Here is a 26625-nt window from a genome sequence, read left to right on the forward strand (position 1 = left end):
CCCCCCCCCTCCCCTTTCAAGTTGATTCATCCCTCCATTTTCTTTCTTTTTCTTCACCTTTCACCCTCACCCCATCCTCGACGTCAAGTTGAACTTCTCTCCCATTTTTTTCTTTTCTTTTTCTTCTTCATCTCCAATCAAATTCTTTATTTCAATGATTTTTTTATATAAAAAAAAATCATACTATTTTCTAGACTTTATTAAATTATTGATAACAAAATTAATTATTTTTCTAAGAAAATTTAACTTTTTGAAGGTATCATCAATTACTCCTTTATATAACTTCAAAATTAGAAATGATAATTTTAAAAGAATCAATGAATTCCCCAAAAATTGGAAGAACTTGATTGAAATCGGATAAAAAAAACTATATGATACCTCCTAGTCATCTTGAAATCTAATGGGTTTATCAAATTGTTCGAAATGTAAGAAAATATTTAGATAAAATTTTAAAATTAAAGAGAGTAAAACTAACAGTAGTAAAAAAGGGAAGGTGAAGTTGTGGTAAAAATGGTGACATTGTGAGGGTGAGAAGCTTCAATGGAGATAACAATGAATTTTTGAAAAAGAAAGAAAGAGAAAAAATAATAAGGAAAAAAAGTTAAAATAATAATAAAAAATATTTTATAATAAAATTATATTAGTTATTTTAGATTGTTCACTCTCTCAACACACACTCTCTATGTCAGGTGGACAAAAAATGATGTTACAATATCAGTTCAAGATTGTTTAGTGGGGTAATAGGACGCCCGCATAGTTAAGGTGTCTTTTTGAAAATTTGAGACAAGTTTAGGTGTCACTTTATGTCTTTTCTCTTATATATAATATGAGTAATAAATACTCTTTCTATTTCAAAAAGTATGACCTGCTTTCCTTTTTAGTCTATTTAAAAAAGAATGACCTCTTTTCTTTTTTGGTAACATTTTAATTTCAACTTTCCACGTGGCATGTTTAAGGCCACAAGATTAAAGGGCAATTTTGTACATTTGACATAACTTTAATTTAGTAACACAAGATTCAAGTCTTTTTTTTTTTAAACGGAGGAAATAATATATATATATATATATATATATATATATATAATTTTTTAGTCTTTTTGTGAGAGCTCATTTTGTTTGGTTATCCAGAAACTATCGAGAACCATTTTTTATCATAATATTTTAGATATTCATGCAATCTACTCTTTCTCTTCGTATACAATAGTTCTTCAATAATATCATATAATGTTTAGGTCTTGTTTCAAATATATTTTGTGTATTGAATAGTTTTTAATAGGATTTTGGCCAACATTTGAGCTGGTGTTAGTCGGAGCAGGTTGAAGCTGAACAAGTCTTCATTGGTGTCGAATTCATGGCGTTTGTGAGAGGTTAAAACTTAAACATTCAAGTGTATATCACACGACCTTCATGACCATTCTTCGATTTCTCTGACCACCGACAAGGCCATCGAAGCTCTGGACGATGTTGAAGAAGATAAAAAGTTCTTTCTTTCCAGAGGATTCTGTCTGTCTTTGCTCTTAATTTGTTAACTATTTTGTTATTTCTACATATCAGAGGCTTGATTCGAGGTAGGTAATAGTTGGTATGTTTCTCGGGTTTGGTATGTATGTATGTATGTGCCTGTGGGATAAGGAGCCTCAAATTTACCAAGAAAGTGTTGCAAAAAGTTACTTGCATACTATTTAAGTGAAAATTTTGACTTTTTATTACGAATACTTTTAGTCTATATAACTAAAACTCATCAAAACTATGAACGTCCAAGAATGAATTAGCTTAACTATGGTAATTAACGAGTTATCCTTATGGTTATAGCATGATTTACGCCTTTTTTTCTACTTTACGTGCTCGTTTTGGCAAGGGTATTAGGCTAAGTTGATTGAATGGTTAACTACATTGCAGGATAGCAGTTTCGCGATATCCAGTACGACTACATCAATGACAGAAACATGTTGGATACTGAAGGTTGAGAGATCTCTTATGACCATTTATCTTACTGAATGATTTTCGCCTTCCAAGTCCTTGGAGGTATCATACTGGACTCTATTTCAGAGTCCATACTTAATTTGGATGTTTTGACCTTCAAATGTGATCATGTTCATGTGCTGTTAGATCTTCTAATTCATGGTCTGCACCGGGATATCGATATTCATCTTGAGATTAAATCCAATGAGAATAAACTACTGGAATTTCAAGAGTACTAATATTATGAACTTCATTTTAACTTTATTGAACATGAGTCTTTTTCTAGTTAAAATATAATCATCAAGGCCACAACCACAATCTAAAATGGATCATTTCTTTCACCATATCACATCAACTCTATCAAACATGATGAATAATATTCATGAATCAAACAATAATGTCCTTAAACACCTATTAGGGGTATTGGACTTTAAACGAAAAAATGTTGCGATTAATATTTCAGGCCCCGGCCTTTTGCTCATCTAGCTTTGTTAGATGAAGCAGAAGAAGGTGGGGAGGGAAAAGCTATTTAAGCTGATGTACATTTACTTGTAGCCCGAAGGCCGAATTCATTCATGAAAACAGATTAGGTGTACTCTCTTACTATTGATGACTCCGTCGTTGCTTCAGTTTGTAAATAATTGACTCCCTAGAGTAACAGTGGAAGTACCTTCTCCCATAACAGTTGTGTGCATCATCTCCCTCTCAAGAATCTTTTCAAGATCCAACACGACCGTTTCCATGGTTGGTCTATATCTACCAGGGAAACTCATGCATCTCAACACTATCTTGACGAAATCCCTCATAACCTCTGCAGTGAAGCTTCCTAGCAGCCTATGATCCACTAACTGCTCTGAACTCAGCTGTTTTTCAACCTTTTTGCCAAGTTTGCATAAACATATTCAGTAATAAACATGATGAATGATGCAAATGAAGATATTGAATTTTGGTTCTTTTAACTTACCCAATCAAGTACACTTTGGTTTGATCCAAATTCATCTATATGTGAAGCATCCCTTCCAGTTACAAGCTCTAACAGGAATACTCCAAAACTGTAAACATCACTTGTCTCACAGTGAATTCCGATTTGGCTTATCCTAAACACGGAACAGAAAACGAATCAAAAAGTAATTCAAAGTCAAGTTTCTACAACTTCAAATGAGGTAAAGTGCTATTTACTCTGGATCTTTAAAAGCATTGAAAGAACTCAAGCCAGAAGGACCTGCATCATCAATTTTCTCGAGTAGCGTTAGAATCCCCGCGTCTGCAACTTTGGCAATGAAGTCCTCATCAACCAGAACATTAGCTGTTTTAAAGTTCCCATGGATTATTGAAGGGTGTTGGCTATGTAAATGACTTAAACCTGTTACATTTAAGATCAAATTTAGTGTCATTCTTCGATAAATCAGGACACTTTAACTCGAACGAGTCTTTATGATATACCTTTAGCTGCTCCAATAGCAATAGATAACCTTTGCTTGAATTCTAGCTTTGTTGCAGATTCCTTCCCTGTGTCTGACAAAAGAACCAATATTCAGCTTTGGCATATAATCGCCGGTAATGTCTACTCAATAGAGCCCTACCATACAAGTGATTGTGCATGCTTCCATTAGGCAAATACTCGAAAACCAGCATGGAGTATCCACTGTCTTGACAGTAGCCTAAAAGACTGACCAAATTGCGGTGCTGAATCCTTGATAAACGAGCAACCTATTATTCGAAATGCAAAAGTTAAGAGAGCTTTAGAATCATATGTGTAGTGATCAGTACTAGAGACATAAAATTGAATTAGATGGTTTCCACTTCTAAAACAGGAATATGAAGTTAGAAAAATTGTATCGATTCCTTAAGAAGGGAATGAATGAAGTGAAAACATGAGTAGGACTAATCCACTCCTTGTTGAGTTGCCCTTTTCTTGTAATTCAATTAAACAATCAACCCACCCCCTTTAAATAGCTAAACATACCTCTTCAGTAAATTCCTGTTTTGGAGTCCCTAAACGCCTTTTTATAGCAACAACAGTTCCATCACAAAGTAATCCTTTGAAAACCAGACCAAAACTCCCACAGCCAATGAGACTGTTCTCATCAAAATTCTTTGTAGATTTCTCCAATTCTTCCATTCCGAAGAGCCTTGATGGACCAAAAGATCCTCCCCTTTTCAGCTCCACTGAAACACTTAGAGTTAGCATCGCGTAAATTTCCATTATACCTAGATAGTGATGATTGCTACATTACCTACTGCAGATGGATCTGAAGAAGCTGAGTCTGAATTCCTATTTGAATACTTCCTTCCGCGAAAACTCCGAAAACATACAAAGAAAATCACCCCCAAGAACACTACTACAACCCCTCCAATTCCTCCTGCTATAGCTGCAAATGAACTTGCCATTCAAGAAAATCATTCAATTTGAACATTGACAGTTTGTGGTTCAAATATGTCCTTCTTCTTCATGAATGAATAAAGGTAGCAACTTGATGAACGAACTCCATCAGTACTAAAGTTCAGATCAAGAAATGGTGGTCCTCTTGATTTATTATGTACTACTTCAAAAAAATATAATTACTGAGAAATGTTGATTTTCAAGAATGGTAAGGAAGCAATGCAGCCAATTTCCTTCCATAAGACAACTCATTGGGCTAAAGTTTCATAGTACCCCACTTTCTTGTCCATGCATTCACACAAACATATGCCATTCAAGAAAGTAGCTCTACCATAGTTGAAGAGCCCCTCTTTTACCTGCTCAGTAAACTAAAGAAAAAGGAATTAATATGAGTAGCTTTCTTCAGATCCTGTCTCTCTTTACACCAATTCAGTTAAGATTACATACCTTGTCAGTTGTACAAGTACTTTTTGATTCCTCTGTGTAGAAAGATAGATGGCATTAAAGGTGTATGTCTTAACAATTTCCACACACAAAGAATAATATTATCTTAATAAGATAAAATCTTGATATAAGGGGATGTTACAAACCTCAAATTTTCACATGAAATTACTAATAAAATGTGTTTTTGTAAAGTCTTGGGGTACCTTTCATAATGGAGAGAGGTTGTCATCCAATCTCAGTAGCTCTTTAACTCCGAAAACAACAATATATTCAATGTAATGAGTAGCTGTAACTATAACAAATAACACATTCGGTGTAATGAGTAATTGTAACTACAACAAAAATATATATCCAGTGTAATGAGTAGTTATAACTACAATAACAAACAATATATTCAATGTAATTTCACAAATAGTATTTAGGAAGGCTAGGATATACTATGTACACAGACAGTGGGGTAGCCACATATAGCTTAGGGTAGCTAGTCGGACACTTGACCACCCTTCGTCGAAAAATTATATGAAGTACTCCCTCCGTCCATTTTTTTAATTGTCATGTTACGCTTTTCGAAAGTCAATTTTGACTAATTTTCAAAGTTAAATTAGATTACATTAATTCGATATTTTAAACAAAAAATTTAGATATTCAAAAATTATACGAAAAGTACTATAAATTGCATTCATATCAATATGATAAGGAAAAAATACATCGTAAAATGTTAGACAAAGTACTTATTGTTTAACTCTAAAAAAGAAAACCACGATAATTAAAAGTGGACGGAGCGAGTATATAGGTCAAAAAATATTTTTCATATATATTAAATCATTAACACTTTTAACAAAATTTTTGTCTTTACCACTATACAGAAACCTTATCCCTCCTGCCTTTATAGGCAGAGATTGTTTCCGAAAGACTTAGGGTCAAAAGAGGAGATGTAAATGATAGTAAAAAAGTTTTTGTCTTTACTAGGTTAGGAACAGTGAAAAAGAAAGAGTAGTAACTTTTACTGGAGAGACATAATAATTGAAAGGAATCAAAAGAAAAGGTGAGAAAACCCATATATCAAATTTAAATGTTTTCCTTGTATCCACACTATGAGCCTTTTTGGTTTCTTTTTCTTTGTATGACCTGGAAAGAAGAAGAGTCTCTCTTATTATTATTTTTGTTGGTAGAATGAGACATCACCTCATTACAGATCATGACAGCTGAGCAAATAAGACATTCCCTACACCAAAATCCATACACACAAATGTTGCTGGACTTACTTGTTACACCCAGGGCCATCTTAACTCCCTATGCCACTAAAGCAATCGTTTGGAATCCTATTTTTTGGAGGGCCCCATTTTAAAAAATTAAAATTACTTATGAATGTTATTTTTTAAAAAAAAAATTATATGTACTATGTGTGTTATGATTTCTACTAAGAAAATTGCATATGAAATGAATATAGAACTCGAATTTCGTAAGAAACAATTTGATCAAAATATTGATATCGAAATCACATAGTCCCTTGAATCTAGAGTTGATTACTTTATATTTTTGATAACGAAATCACAAAATATTGAATCTATTTTTTTTCAGTTCAAAATAGATTTGAACCAATTGAATCATATGAAAATGTTTTTTTGTTTCTTATTTAGTGGTTAATTGATATCACTAGATGTTGAGAATTTTAAAAACATTGTCTTAACCTTGAACTTTAACACATAATAGTTATTCTATTATTGATAGTTTAGATTTATTTTTTGAATTGAAGGTGTTAAGAGAAATAATACATGTAGAAGATAATGATCTAACGAAAATATACAATCAAATAAAAGACTTGATTCGTTTTCAAATACACATATTGCTTATAGAATAATGTTAACAGTTTCTCTAACTGTTGCCTCAGCCGAAAGAAGTTTTTCAAAACTAAAATTGATTAAATCTTATTTAAGACCAACGATGTCTCAAGAGAGATTGAGTGGATTAGCTATATTATCAATTGAAAAGGAATTATTAAAACAAATCGATTATAAAACAATAACTAATGATTTCGCATCTAAAAAGGCTAGAAAAATAGATTTTAAATAAAAGTATATATGATGAAAAAATAAAAAGGAAAAACTACAGAATATGGCAAACATCAATATATATTTAAAATAAATAGCTATAGTTTTTTTTTTTTTTTATGTTATATGGATATAACTACACAATAAATAGCAAAGTTAATTATATACAAATAATAGAAAAGTTATTAAATATTAAATAGGAAAATTATTATTACAAGGATAATTAATTATGTCTAGGCACATTTTATGTGATCAGTTTTTCATTTTTATCCTCATTAATATATACTTTCTCTTTCATCAATATTACAATATCACATATTCTCAAATTTTCCTACCATATTCCTTCCAATTTATGACCTTTTTGATGATTCTAGGAGCAATTTTTGTGATTTGAAAAGTATCTTTGAATTGATTTTTCTTTCTCTTTTTATGAAGATTATATTTGGATTCATCTATATTTTCATCTATTTTTATAGGGGTTCAATTGAAGAATTATTTTGTTTCCTCCATTGCAATGGTTATAGTTATAAAAAAAAGTAGTAAAGGAAGAACATGAGCAAAAAGAGATTGAGGTTTGTGTGATTGTGATTTGAATTCATCAGGTATCTTTTACGTAATTGATTTTTTCTCTCTTTTTTATGAAGATTATATTTGTATCCATCTACATTTTCATCTATTTTTATAGGGGTTCGATTGAAGAATTGTTTTGTTTTCTCCATTACAATGGTTATAGTTATACAAAAAAAAAGAAAAAGTAAAGGAAGAACATGAGCAAAAAGAGATTGAGGTTTGTGTGATTGTCAAATTTGTATATAGTAGAATACTTATATATATAGATACTTGTATTGTAATATTAACACAAGTTGAAATGGTGATTTGTGCATACAAGTATATCTGGATACATAAGTAATCTATCCAATTTAAAAGATTGATTAGGCAATACAAGTATAATTGAATACATTAATACTATATTTTTATAAACAAATACATGAGTTAACACCAAACCTCAAGTATTACCAAAAAACCTTGACCAAAGAGAGATTGACATTTGTTGTATTTATCAATTTGTATACAAGCGAATACTTGCAAACTTTTAGATACCTACACATTCTACTATTTTCCATTTTGCTTGTTTCTATGTTGTCCAATGTATCCATCTTTTGTTTAACAACAATGTATTCATATATATACTATATTGTATTCATTTTTTGAATAACAACAATATAATGTGTATTCATTTTTCAAATTGTCGTGTTCATATGTTAATTGTCATACTTTACCTTGTTTGATATATTTACATTACGTTTTTATAAATACTTGTATTCTTGATATATTAATACTTTAAGTCTTATAAATAGATATACCAATTTGAATTCAATGTATTCATATGCTACACAATTAATACATGCTCCTTATTTAGTTCATTGTAATTAAAATTGTATTAGTGTATAAATAGAAAAGTAAAAACATATAAAGAAATACAGCTAGAAAAAGATATAAATTGTAGTTATTTTTTATAAATAACATACTTATAGCTATTGAACTTTAATAACCCTATAAATATAGTCATTTTTGTAAGTTGCTCAAAATAAAATATTAGGGCCCCTCCCTTAAATTTAGCTACAGGCCCCCAATCTTGTTAAGTCGGCCCTGGTTAAACCTCAATATTTAGAGATCAATTTGGTCGGTGATTATAGTTATGCAGGTATTAATAATGAAGAGATTAGTTATGTAAATATTAGTAATGAAAATATTGGTTATGCATTAAGTGTTAGTTATTTCATCGTCTATCATGTATAAAATAATATACATAGATCGGGATTCTTTCATAACTTATATATATATTAGTTGTGTAGAAAAGAAAAACATAAATCAAACACAATGTTATGTTTTAAGTGGAAAAAATGAAAAAAATAATAGAGCATTGTATAACTTATGCTAGATTCTATATAGAGATTAATTTTTTCCCAATTTTCGCAACCAAACAATATATAATTAAAGTTTATGCAAATTTTAATAAATGGATAATTTTAGTGTTCCATGTAACTATTAGGGGTCACTTGAATGTTTGTTAGAGTCATATAGGTATTTGGTAATGTAAGGATTATAGTCATGTACGTATTAGTAATGAAAGTATAAGTTATGCAACGTTTAATTATTCCATCTTTTATCCTATATAAAATAATTAATACATAAATTTCTTCAGTATTAGTTATGTGGAATTATAGATAGATAACCAATTAAGCACCATATATAGTACACTAAAATTTATATATAGCAATTAAATTATGGAGAAATTACGTGGTTAAACAAACATATATTAGTTAATTAGCTAACATAACTACGGTTTGCATTAATTACAAGTCAGAACTTACTTCTAGCTATAATTACATTTCTCTCTCGCCTCTCTCTGAAATCTCGTTCGCTTCTCTACTCTTTTTCAGTCATCTATCCTTCGCCTCTCTCTCGATTCTCTTCTGTCAGTTTCTCTCACTTTATACGAACACAAATTATACAAATACAAATGTATAATTTGTGTTTGTGTTTGTATAAAGCGAGGAGAGATTGGATATACAAATACAATGCATATATATCTCTTCGCCTTAAACACTTATAATTATACAAATACAAATCTATCCCCGCCCAATTATCTTCTACACGTCTCTCTCTCTCTTTATTCAAACACAAATTTTACAAATACAAATGGATAATTTATGTTTGTATAAAGTGAGAGAGACTGGATATACAAATGTTTGAACTCGATTCAATTGTATACTATATGATACAAATTGTATACAGATATACAAATGCAATTATTGATACATATACATATATACTAATTACATATATACAATCATCTAACCGATATATGAATATAATATACCTCTCTCCACTCTCTGCCCTCTCTCGCTCGCCTCTCTCCTCCCTCTCTTAATCTCGCTCGTCTATCTTCTCCCTCTCTTAATCTCGCTCGTCTATCTTCTCCCTCTAACATGCAGCTATGAATTGTAACTAACAAACTATAGTTATGGAGGCTAATTAAGTTATTTTGAAGCAAAAAATGGTCAATTATTACTAAACATAATTATATTAATTATTATATTGATTTTTTTAATATATAAATAATACTCCAAACGATCCTTTAGTATTTAATATACTGCACATTGATGTTAAGTCTTTATCGTCCACTTTTTGGGTGCTAATATAATGGTAGGGGACAGAGAACAAATATAGTGGTCGGGGTCCGCCGGTCATTGAGACTCTCAATTTTAAAGGAAAAAAAGTCTTCCACAGGTACAAAAATATATCGTTATGAGATATTGTTTGACAGATTGTATCAAAGAAAATAATACATGTAGTACTAATTTTGATATTATTGGTAAAATTTTATAATTTACTAGTTATAATTAACTTTATTTGTATTTTGTATATGTGTATTGTATTAATTAATAATAAATGTATATTTAAAAATAAATTATTGTGTATATGTTATATTATTAAGTGTAAAATTTTAAAAAATAAAATAATATTTTTAAGATAAAAAGTGTACTGTAAAATTTTGTCATTGATATCAAAACTCAAAATTGTAATGATACACAAACACTCCAAACAAATAAGATTAAAGAAAAACAAACTACTTTATATATGAGCATAATAATATAGGACAACTATTTGTAGCAAATTAATAATAACATGAAGGAATATGATAAAAGTAAAATATAACAATCTGAAAACTACGATAGAAGAAAACTGAAAGTCATATCTACCAAGAGGCTAATAACACGATACATGTACCACTAAATTATGAAATAATAACTTCTTTTGTAGAATTGTTTGTCTATGTAAGTTGGGAAAGAAACGAATTTTTCAATTCACCAAGGAAATTTGAAGTGGATGAAATATGAGAAAACATAAAATTATCTGCCATATTGTGTTAAATAGGGATGTTAATGGGACGGTTTGATCGGTTATTTTTTTAAAAATTATGCTATCTCATTTTTTCGGATATTTTATAATGTATAACCAAAATTAGATTTTTTAAAACCATCCAAGCATATCGGTTTTTCTTCAGTATCGGTAAGATTCGGTTAATTTTCGGTTCTTTTTTTTTACTTTTAAAATACATCTCAAAATATACTATTATAAAATATTTCTTTCGCAAATATGTTCGTGAAGAAGCATTTTAATTCTTCACCAAGAAGTCAATAATGTAAAATTTTGTTGTCGTATTGTTTGATCTTAAACATTTAATATGAGCGTTTTCATATGTTTTGTTGTATTGTTTGATAGGGTATCTATTATAGTATCATTTAATTTTAAACCTAATTACTTCATTAAGACTATACTAATTTACTATTATACTTCTACATAAATATTAAATATTAATCTCAATACCTTACCGATTAATGCATTTGTCCTTTAGCCTTCCATTCACACTTCACAGTAACTTCGAGTCAGAACTTCACATTACACAAAATGCTAAAATCTAAAGTAAGAAGTATATTCCTCTTAATTTCTCTTTTTGTGTAGCACTTGTATAGTTCTTTTAATTTCATGTTAAGTATTACTATTTCTATTTTATAAGCATTATGTAAAGTTATATTATTGTCTTGTCGCATCAAATTATTGGAGAAGTCATATATTTATTTTATGAGTTATTGATATATGAATGGAAGATTCTTGAGATGTAAGATATTCCCTGTGTACATCCTCTCTGTCTTTCTCTGTCTCCTTTATAAGTTTTGTTATTTTGTAATGAGTCTTTTGTCCTTTTTTTGGGAGCTACAATACATTGTACACCAAAGAAGGGATTGGTGTAAACGAAGAGCATCATGTTTCTGGAAAATTACATTGTGTAGCTAGATTAAAAATATTTTTTTATGTATATATATATTACATATTGATACTCTTTGACTTTTACGCGATTTTACTTCTTTATATTTTGACACCCCTTTGTCAAAGTTCTGGCTCCGCCATTGATTATTGGATTTTGGGCTTTTTTTCCTTTATATGTGAATAAATAAAAGTCCAAGGTTTTGGGTATTCCTTCCTTTTCTTTGTGGATAAATTTAGCCCATTCTTGACTAGCCCACGTTTGCCCATAAGCCCAATAGTATGGTGCATATGTAAGACTTTCTTTTAGGTCTTATTTAAAGAATCACAAGAGATTAAGAGCAGTCATATAGAGAGAAAAGTGAGAAAGTGCAGATTTTCGCACAAGCCCTAGCAGTCGAATTCAAATCGCGATTCCCGTTTTGTTTATTATCCGATTGAGCTGATTTTTGGACAGCTTGTTTCTTTCAACTTAATCTTTCATTGGGAACTGAGAGAGGGTGATTTAGAGTCCTGTAGCTCCAGATTTTTTCTCGTGAACATCAGCTGTGGTTTGACGTTTTTGCTTCTCTTATTTCTCTAGTTTTTTGTACTATCTTGTAGTTGTGTTGCTCATTGTTTGGCACTTTGTTAGTGGCTATTTTGGAGAACACTTTTGTAACTCTTGTTGATTATAGTGGAGCTTTGGCTTTGTGGTTTTTACTCTTCACACCGAAGAGGTTTTTCACGTTAAATTTGGTGTCTCATGTGTTGATTTAATTTTCGTGCTTGGTTGATTTGTTTGCTACCTAAACAGTGTTTATTCTTGCATTATTTTGTGTTCTCTTGGTTCAAATAGAAGGGAAAGTTTTGACTTGAGTTTGCTTTCGCTATTGCCCTGTCGTGCACATTTATATTGTGTTTGCCTTTCCCAACAAAGTGGTATTAGAGCATTTGGTTGTTATTGATTATCTATTTGAATGATGGAGTCAAATATGAGCAAGATGGTTTGTGTTGCTTCCAATTGCACACGCAAGTGTACACGGTCGCACAAGTAATATAGTGGCTCTTAAAAGAATCGGATTATCGAACCCAAAGGACTTGTCAATTAATTATTCTTACTAAATTATATTAATTCTAATTATTTATTTAAGGGGAGGATTTCAAAAGATGAATATATTAACTAAACTAAAAGTAAAGATAAAATAACTAAAAAATAATTAACTAAGAAAAGATAGATGTTTAGACAATCAATGAATGAATCGATCTAGGATTATAATTTAACTAACAATCATTTTTAGCATCAATTTCATCAACTTATTTGATTATCTAGTTATTGATTCACAGGGTTAAATGTATGATCATGGTCTCCCAACCTCTAATCGCCTACGATAAATAATAACCTAACTACATCGTTGAGCGGGGATAGGCTGGATTAAGTACCGAACATTATGATTTCTTCATGTATAGTGACCAAACATGGTTTCTAGGTATATCCCTATCCTAGATACAAATTAACCCTAATTATTAAGAGAAAACCATGCTCCTTATATTCCATGTTCTATCCTCTTATTCCTCTCCCGAGTTCAATTTGGACAATATGTTTATTTCAATGGTGATCAAGCATCAAAATAGTAATCACAAGAATATAAGAACAACTAATATGATAAATAAATCATGCCGAATCAAAATCACTAAACAATCATATTGTAAGTAAATATAATCCAAGAACGAGAAGGTTAACTCCACATAGACATAGAGCAATTACAACCCATCATTCAAAGAAAAGATGTAAAATAAATAAAAGAGAAAGAAAAGATAAAATCCTAAATCAAAAGTGATTTTCTACATTCATCCCCCTCTCTCAATAATTATTTTTATGGGCTATTTATAGATGTAGTAAATCCTGAATAAAATAATTGAGTTCAAAACAAATTAGGAACTCAAAACCTAAAAGGATTCCGCGTGAAACTGTAGCCGACTCCAACTCTTCGTGGTCTTCCCTTGGATATTTGCCACGTGGCACATATTTATTTTCTTCAAAATTCGCATTCTGTACTTTGCCATATATATAAAATATTATTATTATATTAAAGTTAATCTATTAGGTTATCTGCTTGATTTTCTTCTTCAATATTCCATCTTTAATTCATTTTAGCTCCAAACTTCTTTATTTTTCCATCAATTTAATCCTACAAATAAAATACACTATTAAGCACAATTCATAAAATCTATGTTCGACGAGAGGGAGTTGCTCGGATGGTAAGCACCCCTTACTTCCAACCCGAAGATTGCGAGTTCGAGTCACCAAGGGAGCAAAAGAGGTGGGAGCTCCTAGGGGAGGGTAAAAAAAAATAAAAAAATAAATACAAAATCTATGCTCAAAAAGGACAAATATAAATAATAAATGTGAGGCAAATAATGATTAAAAATATGTATTTTGGCCTCACATCAGTTTGTTTGATAGTAATTATCATACTTGGAAAGACAAGATGAAAGATCTTCTATTTGTCAAGAAAATGCATCTATCTGTGTTTGCTTCTAATAAACCCGAATCTATGAATGATGATGATTGAGAATTTGAGCATTTAAAGGTTTGTCGCTATATCATACAATGGGTTGAAGATAATGTGAGAAATCACATTCTTAATGAGACACATGTGAGAAGCTTATGGGATAAGCTTGAGACACTTTATGCTTCGAAGACTGGCAACAATAAATTGTTTATGTTGAAATAATTGATGAACATCAGGTATAAAGAGGGCACTCCTATTTCTGATCGTATTAATGATTTTCAGGGTGTTCTTGACTAACTGTCCGGAATTGGTGTAACATTCGATGAAGAAATACAGGGACTATGACTTCTTAATACTCTGCCAGACTCTTTTGAAATTCTTCGAGTTTCTTTGACTAATTCTGCTTCCAGTGGTGTTGTGACCATGGAATACGCTAAGAGTGGTGTCTTGAATGAAGACATGAGAAGAAGATCTCAAGGCTCATCTTCTTTTACTTCACACTCCGATGTTTTAGTTACTGAAGACAGGGGGAGAAGCAAGTTCAGAGGTCATAATGACAGAGATAAAAGTAGAGGAAAGTCAAAGTCTAGATTCAAGAATGTTACATGTGACTATTGCCACAAGAATGGGCATATCAAGAAATATTGTTTCAGATACAAGAGTAATATGAAACAACAAAATAAAGAAGGCGATAATGAAAATCGTGTTGTTGTTGTTGCTAACGATGACCTTCTTGTTTCTTGTGATGAAAATGTCGTCAATCTTTTTTGCAATGAGTCTAGCTGGTTTGTGGATTCTGGTGCTACTTCTCATGTCACGCCCAGAAAGGAATTATTTTCTTCTTATACTCCAGGTAATTTTGGGATGTTGAAAATGGGCAATAATCATGAAATTGTGGTTCTTGGTATTTGGACTGTTTGTTTGGAAAGTACTAATGGTTCCAAACTAGTTCTCAATATTGTCAAGCATGCTCCAGATGTTCGCTTGAATTTAATTTATGTTGGATACCTTGATGATGAGGGTTATGTTAATACCCTTGGTGCTGGCCAGTGGAAGCTTACAAGAGGTTCGATAGTGATAGCCCGTGGTGACAAGTTGTCTAATTTGTATGTTTTTCAGGGCTCCATTCTTAGAGGCTCAGTAAATGTGGTGGAGAATGATACTTCATCATTGTTATGGCATAGAAGACTGAGTTATACGAGCGAGAAGGGGATGGACAATTTGGCTAAGAAGAATTTGCTTTCTGGAGTGAAACAAGCAAAGTTGAACAAGTGTGTTCATTGCTTAGCCGGTAAACAGAAAATGGCTTCTTTTCAGAGTCATCCGCCTTTAAGAAAGCTTGATTTGCTGGAGTTGGTACATTCTGATTTGTGTGGTCCTTTTAAGGTAAAGTCTCATAGTGGTGCATTTTATTTTGTGACTTTTATTAATGATCATTCGCGCAAACTTCAGGTATTCTCTTTGAAGTCCAAGGATCAGATACTTGATGTGTTCAAGAATTTTCAGGCCTTGGTTGAGAGACAGCTAGTAAAGAAATTGATATGCATCCGTTCTGATAATGGTGGTGAGTATATTGGTCATTTTGATAGATATTGCAGAGAGCAGGGTATTCGGCATCAGAAAACTCCTCTGAAGACTCCTCAGCTAAATGGTTTAGCGGAGAGGATGAACAAAACTCTTGTTGAGAGGGTTATATGTATGCTTTCAGATGCTAAGCTTCTAGATTCCTTTTGTGCAGAAACACTTAATACTGATGCATATGTTATCAATTTATCTCTTGTTGTTGCTTTGAATAGTGATGTTCCTGACAAAGTTTGGTCTAGTAAGAATGTTTCTTATGATCATCTTAAAGTTTTTGGGTGTAAAGCCTTTGTGCATGTTCCTAAGGATGAGAGGTCAAAGTTGGATGTTAAAATTAGGCAATGTATTTTTGTTGGTTATGGTCAAGATGAATTCGGCTATCGTTTCTTTGATCCAATTGAGAAGAAACTTGTTAGAAGTCGTGATGTTGTGTTCTTTGAAAACTAAACAATTGAAGATCTTAACAAAGCTGAGAAGGTTGATTCTTAAAACAGTGAAAGTCTAGTTGATGTTGATCCAGTGCCTTTGACTATTCCACCAGGTGAAAATCTTCAAGATGATGAAAATCAAATTAATATTAAAGATGGTGATCATACTCAGAATGACCAGTATGTCGTTGATGCTCCAATGCAAGATGATGTAGTTGGTGAGCAACCAACTATTATTGATACTCCAGAGAGCTCTCTCAGAAGATCTACTAGAGAGAAAATACCTTCATCTCGCTATTCTCCCAATGAATATGTACTCTTGAGTGATTGGGGAGAACCAGAGAGTCTTGATGAGGCCATGGAAAGTGAAGAAAAAAAATGTGGCTTGATGCTATGGAGGATGAAATGAAATCTCTACATGATAATCATACGTTTGATTTGGTTATGTTACCTAAAGACAGAAAAGCCTTGAAAAACATGTGGGGTTTTTGGGTGAAACATGAAGATGGTAACCCAGTTCTATGGTACAAGGCTAGATTAGTTGTGAAGGGTTTTAACCAGAAAAGGGGGATTGATTTTGATGAGATATTCTCTCCAGTTGTGAAGATGTCATCCAACTGTGTGGTTCTAGGCTTGGCTGTAAGTCTGGACTTGGAGGTTGAACAAATGGATATTAAAACTGCTTTTCTCCATTGTGACTTGGATGAAGAAATTTATATGGAGCAGCCGGAAGGCTTTGAAGTCAAGGACAAAGAGACTTATGTTTTCAAATTGAAGAAGAGCTTGTATGGTTTAAAACAAGCTCCCAGGCAATAGTACAGGAAGTTTGGTTCTTTTATGAGTCAGCAAGGCTTCAAGAAGACTTCTTCAGACCATTGTGTTTTTGTGCAAAAATTCTCTGATGGTGACTTTATTATCATTTTGCTTTATGTTGATGACATGCTTGTTGTTGGTCATAATACTTACAGGATTAAAAAGTTGAAGCAAGAGTTGAATAAGTCTTTTGCTATGAAAGACTTGAAAGACTTGGGATGAGCAAGGCAGATTCTTGACATGCAGATTGTTCGTGATAAAGATGCCAAGAAGTTGTAGTTGTCACAAGAGAAGTACATTCAGAAAGTATTTCGTAGATTTAACATGGACAAAGCTAAGATTGTCAGTACACCTTTAGCTATGCACTTCAAATTGAGTACTAAGCATTGTCCTTCCAGCGATGGTGAGAAGGAAGATATGAAGAAAGTTCCTTATGCTTCAGTTGTTGGTAGTTTGGTGTATGCAATGGTGTGTACAATACCAGATATTGCTCATGTTGTTGGTATTGTTAGCCATTTTCTTTCTAATCCGGGAAGAGAGCATTGGAATGTTGTAAAGTGGATTATGAGATATCTTTGTGGCACTTCTAGTTTGAGTCTATGTTTTGGTACAGGGAAGCCTATTCTTTGTGGTTACACTGATTCAGACATAGCTGGTGATGTTGATACTAGTAAGTCTACTTCAGGCTACTTGATTGCTTTTGCAGGGGGAATTGTGTCTTGGCAATCTAGGTTGCAAAAATGTGTTGTTTTATCTACTATAGAGGTTGAGCTTATTGTAGCTGTTGAAGCATGCAAAGAATTGATATGGATGAAAAGATTTTTGGGGGAACTTGGTTGTGCTCAAGAGAGGTATGTGCTTTATTGCAACAGTCAAAGTGCTATTCATCTTGGCAATAATTCTACATTTCATGGTCGGTCTAAACACATTGATGTGAGGTATCATTGGATTCGAGATGTGTTGGATTCTAAGTTGCTTGAACTTGAAAAGATCCATACCAATGATAATGGTTCCGACATGATGACTAAAGTTTTTTCAAGAGGGAAGTTTGAAGAATGTTGCATGATCACCGGGATGGCGGTTTCCTCTACATAGTCGGTAGGGGGAGAATTGTTGGATTTTGGGCCTTTTTCCCTTCCTATGTGGATAAATAAAAGTGCAAGGTTTTGGGTCTTCCTTCCTTTCCTTTGTGGATAAATTTAGCCCATTCTTGACTAGCTCACTTTTGCCCATAAGCCCAATATTATGGTGCATATGTAAGACTTTCTTTTAGGACTTATTTAAAGAACCACAAGAGATTGAGAGTAGCAATATAGAGAGAAAAGTGAAAAAGTTTAGATTTTCGCACAAGCCCTAGCAGCCAATTTCAAATCGCTACTCCCGCTTCATTTCTTATCCGATTGAGCTGATTTTTGGACAGCTTATTCCTTTCAACTTAATCTTTGATTGGGAACTGAGAGAGGGTGATTTGGAGTTCTGTACCTCCAGATTTTTGCTTGTGCACAGCAGCTGCGGTTTGGTGTTTTTGCTTCTCTTATTTCTTTAGTTTTTGGTGCTATCTTGTAGTTGTGTTGCTCATTGTTTGGCACTTTGTTGGTGGCCATTTTGGAGAATACTTTTGTAACTCTTGTTGATTATAGTGGAGCTTTGGCCTTGTGATTTTTACTCTTCACACTGAAGAGGTTTTTCACGTTAAATTTGGTGTCTCGTGTGTTGATTTAATTTGCTTGCTGCCCAAAGAGTGTTTATTCTTGCATTATTTTGTCTTCTCTTTGTTCAAATAGAAGGGAAAATTTTGATTTGGGTTTCTTCCGCTATTGCCCTGTCGTGCACATTTATTTTGTGCTTGCCTTTTCCAACATGTACGACGTCACATGAGACACAAAATTGTTGTGTAAGATGTCACGTAAGACGAATGTGTTTATTTGTTCAATTTTGTACAAGTAAGTGTCCACTTATGCACACCTAAAATTAAAGGACATAGATATCAGTTGAAACCAAGTTAAAGGGCACATGTATGTATTATGTCTATATTTTATACTTACAAAAAAAATACTTCCGGTGTTACATAAGTCGTTTAACTATATCCTCTTTCATTAGGGTCGTCCATTATGGATGCCCAATCTCCCTTCTTCTTCCACACTTGTACCTTCTCCCCTACTATCATCAAATATCAGTGTTATGTGAAAGCGATGTTTACTTTAGATAGTCGTAATAAAAAAGGTTATATTTGAACCGCTTAAGTAACACAAAAATATTTTCATAAGAATACATAGTATATTGAACGGCCGTAATCGAGGAAGTTATATTTGAACCACTTAAATAACACGAAAATATTTTTTTTATTAAGAAAAGTAGTATAGAGAACAATAAAATTGAACCTTTTTACAATTTTCAAAATATCAAACACACAGTTGGATGTAAGTTGTCGGCAGCAAGTGCATCACACCCACTTTCATTAGCTTAAATTCTTATAATATATAGTTGAATGATTGGAAAATGTACATTATTTACATGTTGTTTCCACTGAATTGACAAAAGAATAATATAAGTCGTTAAAATGGTATCGATTTAGAATCCTCAATTTGTCTCTAATCGAGCCAATCAATAATTGTTTTAAAATAAGTGACAATAATTTTTATATTACTTTATGTACGTACGTACAAATACTTTATTTTTTATACTAATAGCAGAATATATAAACATGTTATTTAACTTGATTTTAGTTGATATTCATATGCTTTGACTTTTGGTGTGCACAAATAGACACTTAAATTTGTATAAAGTTGAACAAGTAAATACACGTGTCTTACATTGCATAATACACACATTGTGTCTATTTTGTTCAACTTTATATAAGTTTAAGTCATGTTTATTTGTACACATTCAAAATTAGAAGACATATATATCAGCTAAGATCAAATTAAAGAACACATTATGTATTACGTCTTTAATGAATTGTGGTGTAGTATATATATTTGGACACACATTTCATGTAAATAAGTTGCATATATTTTCTCTTAGAGAAAATACATAGAAACCCCATTAAACTATAACTCTTTTTTGAAAAAGACACTTAAACTTTGCGGGTGGTCCTAATACACGAGTCCCGAGCCAAAAGGGCAAAAAAAATTACCAAAAATTCCAAAGGGGCACATCATATTTTTTTAAAACCAAAACGGCAAAATTGCTCCTGCCGGAGCGATTTTCCTCTGAAACATATTAACGNTTTTTTATTAAATATATAAATAATCTTTTATTTTAGTGTTAATTTTTTCTTTATTTCTTCTCCTTCCTAAGCTTCACCATTGTCCATCGAAGGAGACAATGGCTTCGAGATTTTTTTTTCTTTTTCTTTCTCTTTCTCCTTTCGTTTTCCATTCAAATTGAATTTTAATAGAGATTCAGTTGTAACTGAATAACACAATCTCAATCCATCAATAAAATCCCTTTTTAATTCGGTCACCGGCAAAAAAAATCATTGACAACTAGCTGATTTCCTTTGCGATAGCGATGATGAAAGATTTATTGTTTCATCCTTAAATTTCTACTCCTTCTTGGTCGGCGGGGGTGAGACCGGCGGGGGTGAGAAGCGCCGAAAAAATGATGCAACGTCAAAGAAAAAATCATACTTCAAGTGACTTCTGATCAATTTCGGGGCTAAAATAGTGTTCAAACCAATCAAAAATTATCTCATCTGAGCCTGAAGAGAGAATTTCTGGTTTTTTCAAATTCAACCCATGTTGATTTAGAGCAAAAATCAATGTTAAAATCACAAAAAGAAATTTTAATTTGAAAAAAATTAATTTGATAGCGGATTTAATTTCTCAATTTCAATTTTGATTTGGTGATAGACAAAATGAAAATGATGTTGTGGCAACAAGATTGTCAGCTAAGAAGACCCAGCGAAGAAGACCAAAGGCTGAGGTTAAGCAGAAATTGAAGAAGGAAATGAAAATATCTAATTAAAACTAAGAAAGAAAGAAAAAAAACATAAATAAAAATAAAGAATAGAAAATTATATAAAATTGACATGGTAAGCAGTAATTGGTACGTGCATTCACTTTCTTTCTTATAAGTGGAATTGACCAAAAAATGAGATATTTATATCACTTTTAAATTGTTCAATGGGGTACTAGGACCCTTGTAAAATTTGAGTGTCTTTTTAAAAAATGTGCTGAATGGGGTAATTATGTATTTCCTCTTTCTCTTATTATAGAAGTGGCAGTTAGGTATAAGCACTCAGGACACCGTCGACATGTCTGCTGAGGAGAATTACAGTTAAGTTTGAGGGTAGTTTGTTTATTTAGGTGATATTTCATGCAGATAATGGTTGTACTTAATGCAATTGAAGTTGAATGTGCATATCATTTGGACAAAAAGACCACTATTAAATATTTTATTTCCACTTTGTGCAGAATGGTATTTCTAGAGTATATATTTTGCCCATGATTTTTCTGTTTATTTCATGATTTGTTCTCATACATTTTTGTAAATACATCTAACTTTAAGGACCTTAAAAATTCCCAAAAAAGGCTATAATGTCATGTCATATGGGAATGTGCTCTTCTTAACAATTTCTTCCATTTAATCACTCTCCATTAATACTTATGTTACATTTAGCAATGCACTTTCCATTAGTTATCTAAATTATTCTTATGAAGAGCCTATTAAAAATTTTAAAGTTTTTATCGGTATTAGTTAATTGTCATTAAATTCAATATCACTGTAGACTATAATGACATTTAAAAAGAATATTAATTGTACTAAAAATGTATATTTGACGAAAATTAAGTTATTCTTGTTAATTAATTGCCGTTAAAGATCATTTCTATTATAGCGGGAGTTTTAGAAGACCCGCACCAATTTATTTTACTGTCATACAAACATATATCAATTCCGCTTAAAATTTTCAATGTTAATAATATTTGTGTGTATTCATTTTACACATAATGGGATAATTTATTATACACATAATTTATTTTATAAAAATTTAAAATTATTTCATCAACAATACTTAAAGATGTGTTCTACTTCTTTGCTTAGTTCTAGATTAGGCTACCATGTTTCATTATGTTTTCTTCTTTAAATTTTTATGTTTTATTACTTTATAAATAAATAGAAAATTATGATAAAAGTATTATAAGTCATAATAATTAATAGTTTAAAATATTTGAAAACATCTATTAAAAAATTGTTAACTCTCAAAATTTCATCTATACCACATAAATTGGGATAAAAGTATTATAAGTCATGATAATGAATAGCTTAAAATATTTGAAAACATATATATATATATATATATAATGTTAACTCTCAAAATCCATCTATACCACATAAATTGGGATAACAGTATTATAAGTCATAATAATTAATGGCTTAAAATATTTTAAAATATATATAAAAAAATTTGTTAACTCTCAAAATTCCATCTATACCAAATAAATTGGGATAAACGAAAAAATATACATTATGTAAAATACATAAAAAAAAATATTATAAATCACAATAATTAACAAGTTATATATCAAAAAGAACTTATTAAAAACCGGCTAACTTTTGAAATTTTATTTGTATCACATAAATCAGGATGAATGAAGTGATATATATTATATTAAAAAATACATTAAAAAAAGTACTATAAATCACAATATTGGGACAAAAGTATTTTAAAAATTGGTTGACTCTCAAATTCATTTGTGTCACTTAAATTGGGACAAAAAAAGTAACATATATCATATGAAAAATGCGTAAAACATATTATAAATGGTAATAATTAGTAACAACTTAAAATATTTAAAAACATACTAAAAATTGATTGACTTCAAATTTCAGATGTATCACATAAATTAAAACAGAAAGAGTAACATATATTGGGCCCGTGCTGACACGAGTCCCGTATCTAGTATGTGTATAGAGTATAGATGATTGATTATATATTATATAAGCTATCTATTCAACTGGTCAACCTAATGCAAATACAAAAAGTAAGTTGTGTTGTGTGTGTCACTGGCTAAGAAACTAGGTAGAGAGTCGGTCGTAAAGAGGAGAAACAGTTAGGTGTGTCTCTGGTGAAGAGGATAGGCCAGCTATATATAAAAATAATCTGAAAGAGTGGTGCTGTTGTTTTCATTTATTTTTTCGGTTTCTCATTCGGTGTTCAGACAGGATCGTCTTAATTCCTAGGCCACCGAAGCTATCGCTTGGGGCCCCATATTTTTTGGGGCCTCCATTTTAAAAAAGCATTTACTTATATATGTTATTTTTTTAAAAAAAAATTATATGTACTATGAGTGTTATGATTTCAACTAAGGAAATTGCATATGAGATAATATAAACCTGAATTTCGTAAGAAACAACTTAATGAAAATATGGATTACAAAATCACAAAGTCACTTGAAGAATCTTTTAGAATTGATTACTTTATATATGTAGAGTAGATCAAACTATTTTTTCACTTCAAAATAGATTTGAATCAATTGAAGCATATGAAAATATTTTTGATTTCTTATTTAGTGGTAAAACATTGAGATCACTAGATAATGAGAATTTTTAAAAAATATTGTGTTAACCTTGAGTTTTCTTTAACACGTAATAGTTATTCTGATATTGATGATTTAGATTTATTTTTTGAATTAAAAGTGTTAAGAAAAATAATACAAGTAGAAGATAGTGATCTTATGAAAATACTCAATCAAATAAAAAGACTTGATTCTTTTCCAAATACACATATTGCTTATAGAATAATGTTAACAGTTCTTGTAACCGTTACCTCAACCGGAGGAAGTTTTTTTCGAAATTAAAATTGATTAAATCTTCTTTAAGATCAACAATGTCTCAAGAGAGTTTGAATGAATTAGCTATATTATCATTAAAAAGGAAATTATTAAAACAAATTGATTATAAAATAGTACTTAATGAATTCGCATCTAAAATAGCTAGAAAAGTAGATTTTAAATGAAAATACATATGATGAAAAGCAAAATATTAGGACCCCTCTCTTTAAGTTTCACTTTAGGCTCCTAATGTTGTTAAGTCGGCTCTGTGTTCAGATCCCGTATTGAAGTCCCGATTGAATTCGATCGTGCACCGCAGGACCTATTCGAGGATGACACTCCTAACAAGATTTTCTCCATTCTTAAAGCTCAAATTCAAAATATTTGATTAAGAATAAAGTAGACTCAGCACTGCACATGATGCAGTTGCTTTCAATATGCTGTAGTTGGTGCAGTTGCTTTCAATATGCTGTCAGTGTCTAGTAGGGATTCTCCATTGTTCAATATGTAAATGTAGGTACTTTATAAAAAAACAATTATGTTGTGCCATGTACAATCGAATGCAATTGGTTACCAACTCTAGTGGTCCTAGTTCCCATTTGCTTCTTTCACTCTCAAGAAAATAGTACTCCCCTTATTCCACTTCAATTTATTTATCTGATTTTATCGTAACATAAAGATTAAAAATATTAAAAATTTTGTTGTTTTAAACTAACAAATACATAAAAAGTACCAAAAATGTCTTTTTATTTCATAGTTTTAAACATGTCACGTGAAAAGTTGGAATCAGAAAGCTACAAAAAAAAAAGAGATTTATTTTAAAAACAGACTCAAAAGAAAGATACGACAAACAAATTTGAACGAGGGAGTACTATTTTGGTGTTTGTTATGGGTCGTTGTTTACTTCTTTATTTCTTTCTTTTTTCTATTTCGCTCTTCTTCATTACAATAGATTTGTTTTTTCCTTTTTAATTATTGTGGGTATCTAATACCTCTCTTATTTATCTATAAACAAACTAAACGTTAATCTTAAAGTAGTGAGAGGAAATATCTCCTTATATTCCATTTTAATCATCTCAATATTGCTAAATAATTTGTCTTTAAAGGCAGTGAGTGTACCATGTGCTATGCAGGACAAAGTTATATACATCACTACCATTCAGTGTGGATTAATAAATTCTTTTGTTTTACTATGAATTTTATTTAGAAGAATTCATTTAAGAAATGAAAACTGAGAAGGGTCAGCAAGTAATGCTATGATAACAATGATGGTGAAGCCAGTAAGTAAATTTCTTAGGGAAAAAAAAATTATTCAACAGAGAAGAATGAAGATATGAACACAAGATTTTTAAATAGGAGAACGAGATGAATGGAGATTGGTGTCCGAGCCAGCTTACATGTACCTCAACTAATTCCACAAGATACCCTTTACGTAACTATGTCCACTAAGGCTAGAACAGATAGGGAAAAATCACCTAGTTTTTCATCCCTATTGAAATTTGAATCAAGGGAAAAGGGCCTGATATACCCCTCAACTTTGTCATTTGGAGCTGATATGCCCCTTGTTATCAAAATGGCTCATATATACCCTTACCGTTATACAAACGGCTCACATATACTCCTACCTTTTTAAAATGAGCTCACATATACCCTTCATTTAACGAAAGTGAAAAAGTTAGTTTTAAATTTATATTTTTGACTTTTAATTTTCTTAAAAATTATTGAGGGGTATATATGATTCTTCTAGCAAAGTTCAAGGTATATTTTAACCTTTTTCATACATAAATTATTTTTTGACTTCTTTGATTATAATTGTTTGAGTTTCTTATTCTTATTTTATTTTTTTCTTTCATTCCTTAGTGTAAAGAAAAAAATTTAAAACTATTTTTTTTGTGGTTATATTATAATTTAAAACTATTTTTTTTTTTGTCTATATTGTAATTTAATTTTTTGTATTTGAAGAAAAAAATTTGGTCATCTATAATAAGTTTTACAAGTGAAACATAAATAAATTTGACCATCAAAATAATAAATCTAAATTAGTCATTAAAATAAAATAAAAAAGTCAAAAAAAATATGTTTGAGGAGGATTTAATATACTCATATGGGATTATATTTTATTTTTTTAAAATAATAAAACATTAAGTATAAATTATAGGAACGACTTATTATAAGTACTAAAAAACATCATATCCCTTCTAGTTTTCTATTTACCAAAAATCCCTTAAAAATGATGTTTGCGGGATACATAGCGTTGTGCACGGGATACATTAGGTTTGATACATTCCACATAGCGGGATACATAGCGTTGTGCACGGGATACATTATGTTTGATACATTCCACATAGCGGAATACATAGAGTTGTGCACGGAATACATAGCGTTTGATACATTCCACATAGCGAGATACATAGCGTTGTGCACAGGATACATGCGGGATACATAGGTAAATAAGGGATTTTTGAAATTTTTGAAATAAGTAGGGATAAATGGATACTAAGGTAAGTAAAGAAGTGTAGTTAAGTAATTTGTCCAAAAATTAAACTAATTTTTTTTTTCATTTCCGTTAGAGGAAAAGGATATATGTGAATCATTTGTATATAAGTAGAGGTATATATGAGTCACTTTCATAACAAGGAGTATATCAGCTCTAAATGACAAAACTGAAGGGTATGTCAGTCCCTTTTCCCTTGAATCAAAGACATGATGATGTTCAACTCACTTCATTGACCACTAAGTCACATCCACTTCTTTTTTTCTGTTCTGCTAGCAAAACATCATCTCTTGCACAGTTGAAAGATTTTTCTTTGGTTTCGACTTCAGTTTCTCACAGTAAAACAGTTTTATACTGATAAAACTC

The 26625-nt window shown here is 31.1% G+C and overlaps 1 protein-coding gene across 1 annotated transcript; it reads right to left on the minus strand.

Moving 5' to 3' along the window:
- Window positions 1–2244: 2244 nt before the first annotated feature.
- On the minus strand, window positions 2245–4387 carry LOC125853504 (proline-rich receptor-like protein kinase PERK15). The gene is made up of 7 exons (XM_049533198.1): window positions 4199–4387; window positions 3928–4130; window positions 3545–3671; window positions 3405–3476; window positions 3141–3324; window positions 2926–3058; window positions 2245–2836 (listed from the first exon to the last, which is right to left on the minus strand). The coding sequence occupies exons 1-7, from the start codon at window positions 4350–4352 to the stop codon at window positions 2588–2590; spliced, it is 1122 nt and encodes a 373-aa protein (XP_049389155.1). The 5' UTR covers window positions 4353–4387; the 3' UTR covers window positions 2245–2587.
- Window positions 4388–26625: the final 22238 nt, after the last annotated feature.

This window comes from Solanum stenotomum, chromosome 1 (assembly GCF_019186545.1).
Source record: "Solanum stenotomum isolate F172 chromosome 1, ASM1918654v1, whole genome shotgun sequence".
Classification (NCBI taxonomy): Eukaryota; Viridiplantae; Streptophyta; class Magnoliopsida; order Solanales; family Solanaceae; genus Solanum; species Solanum stenotomum.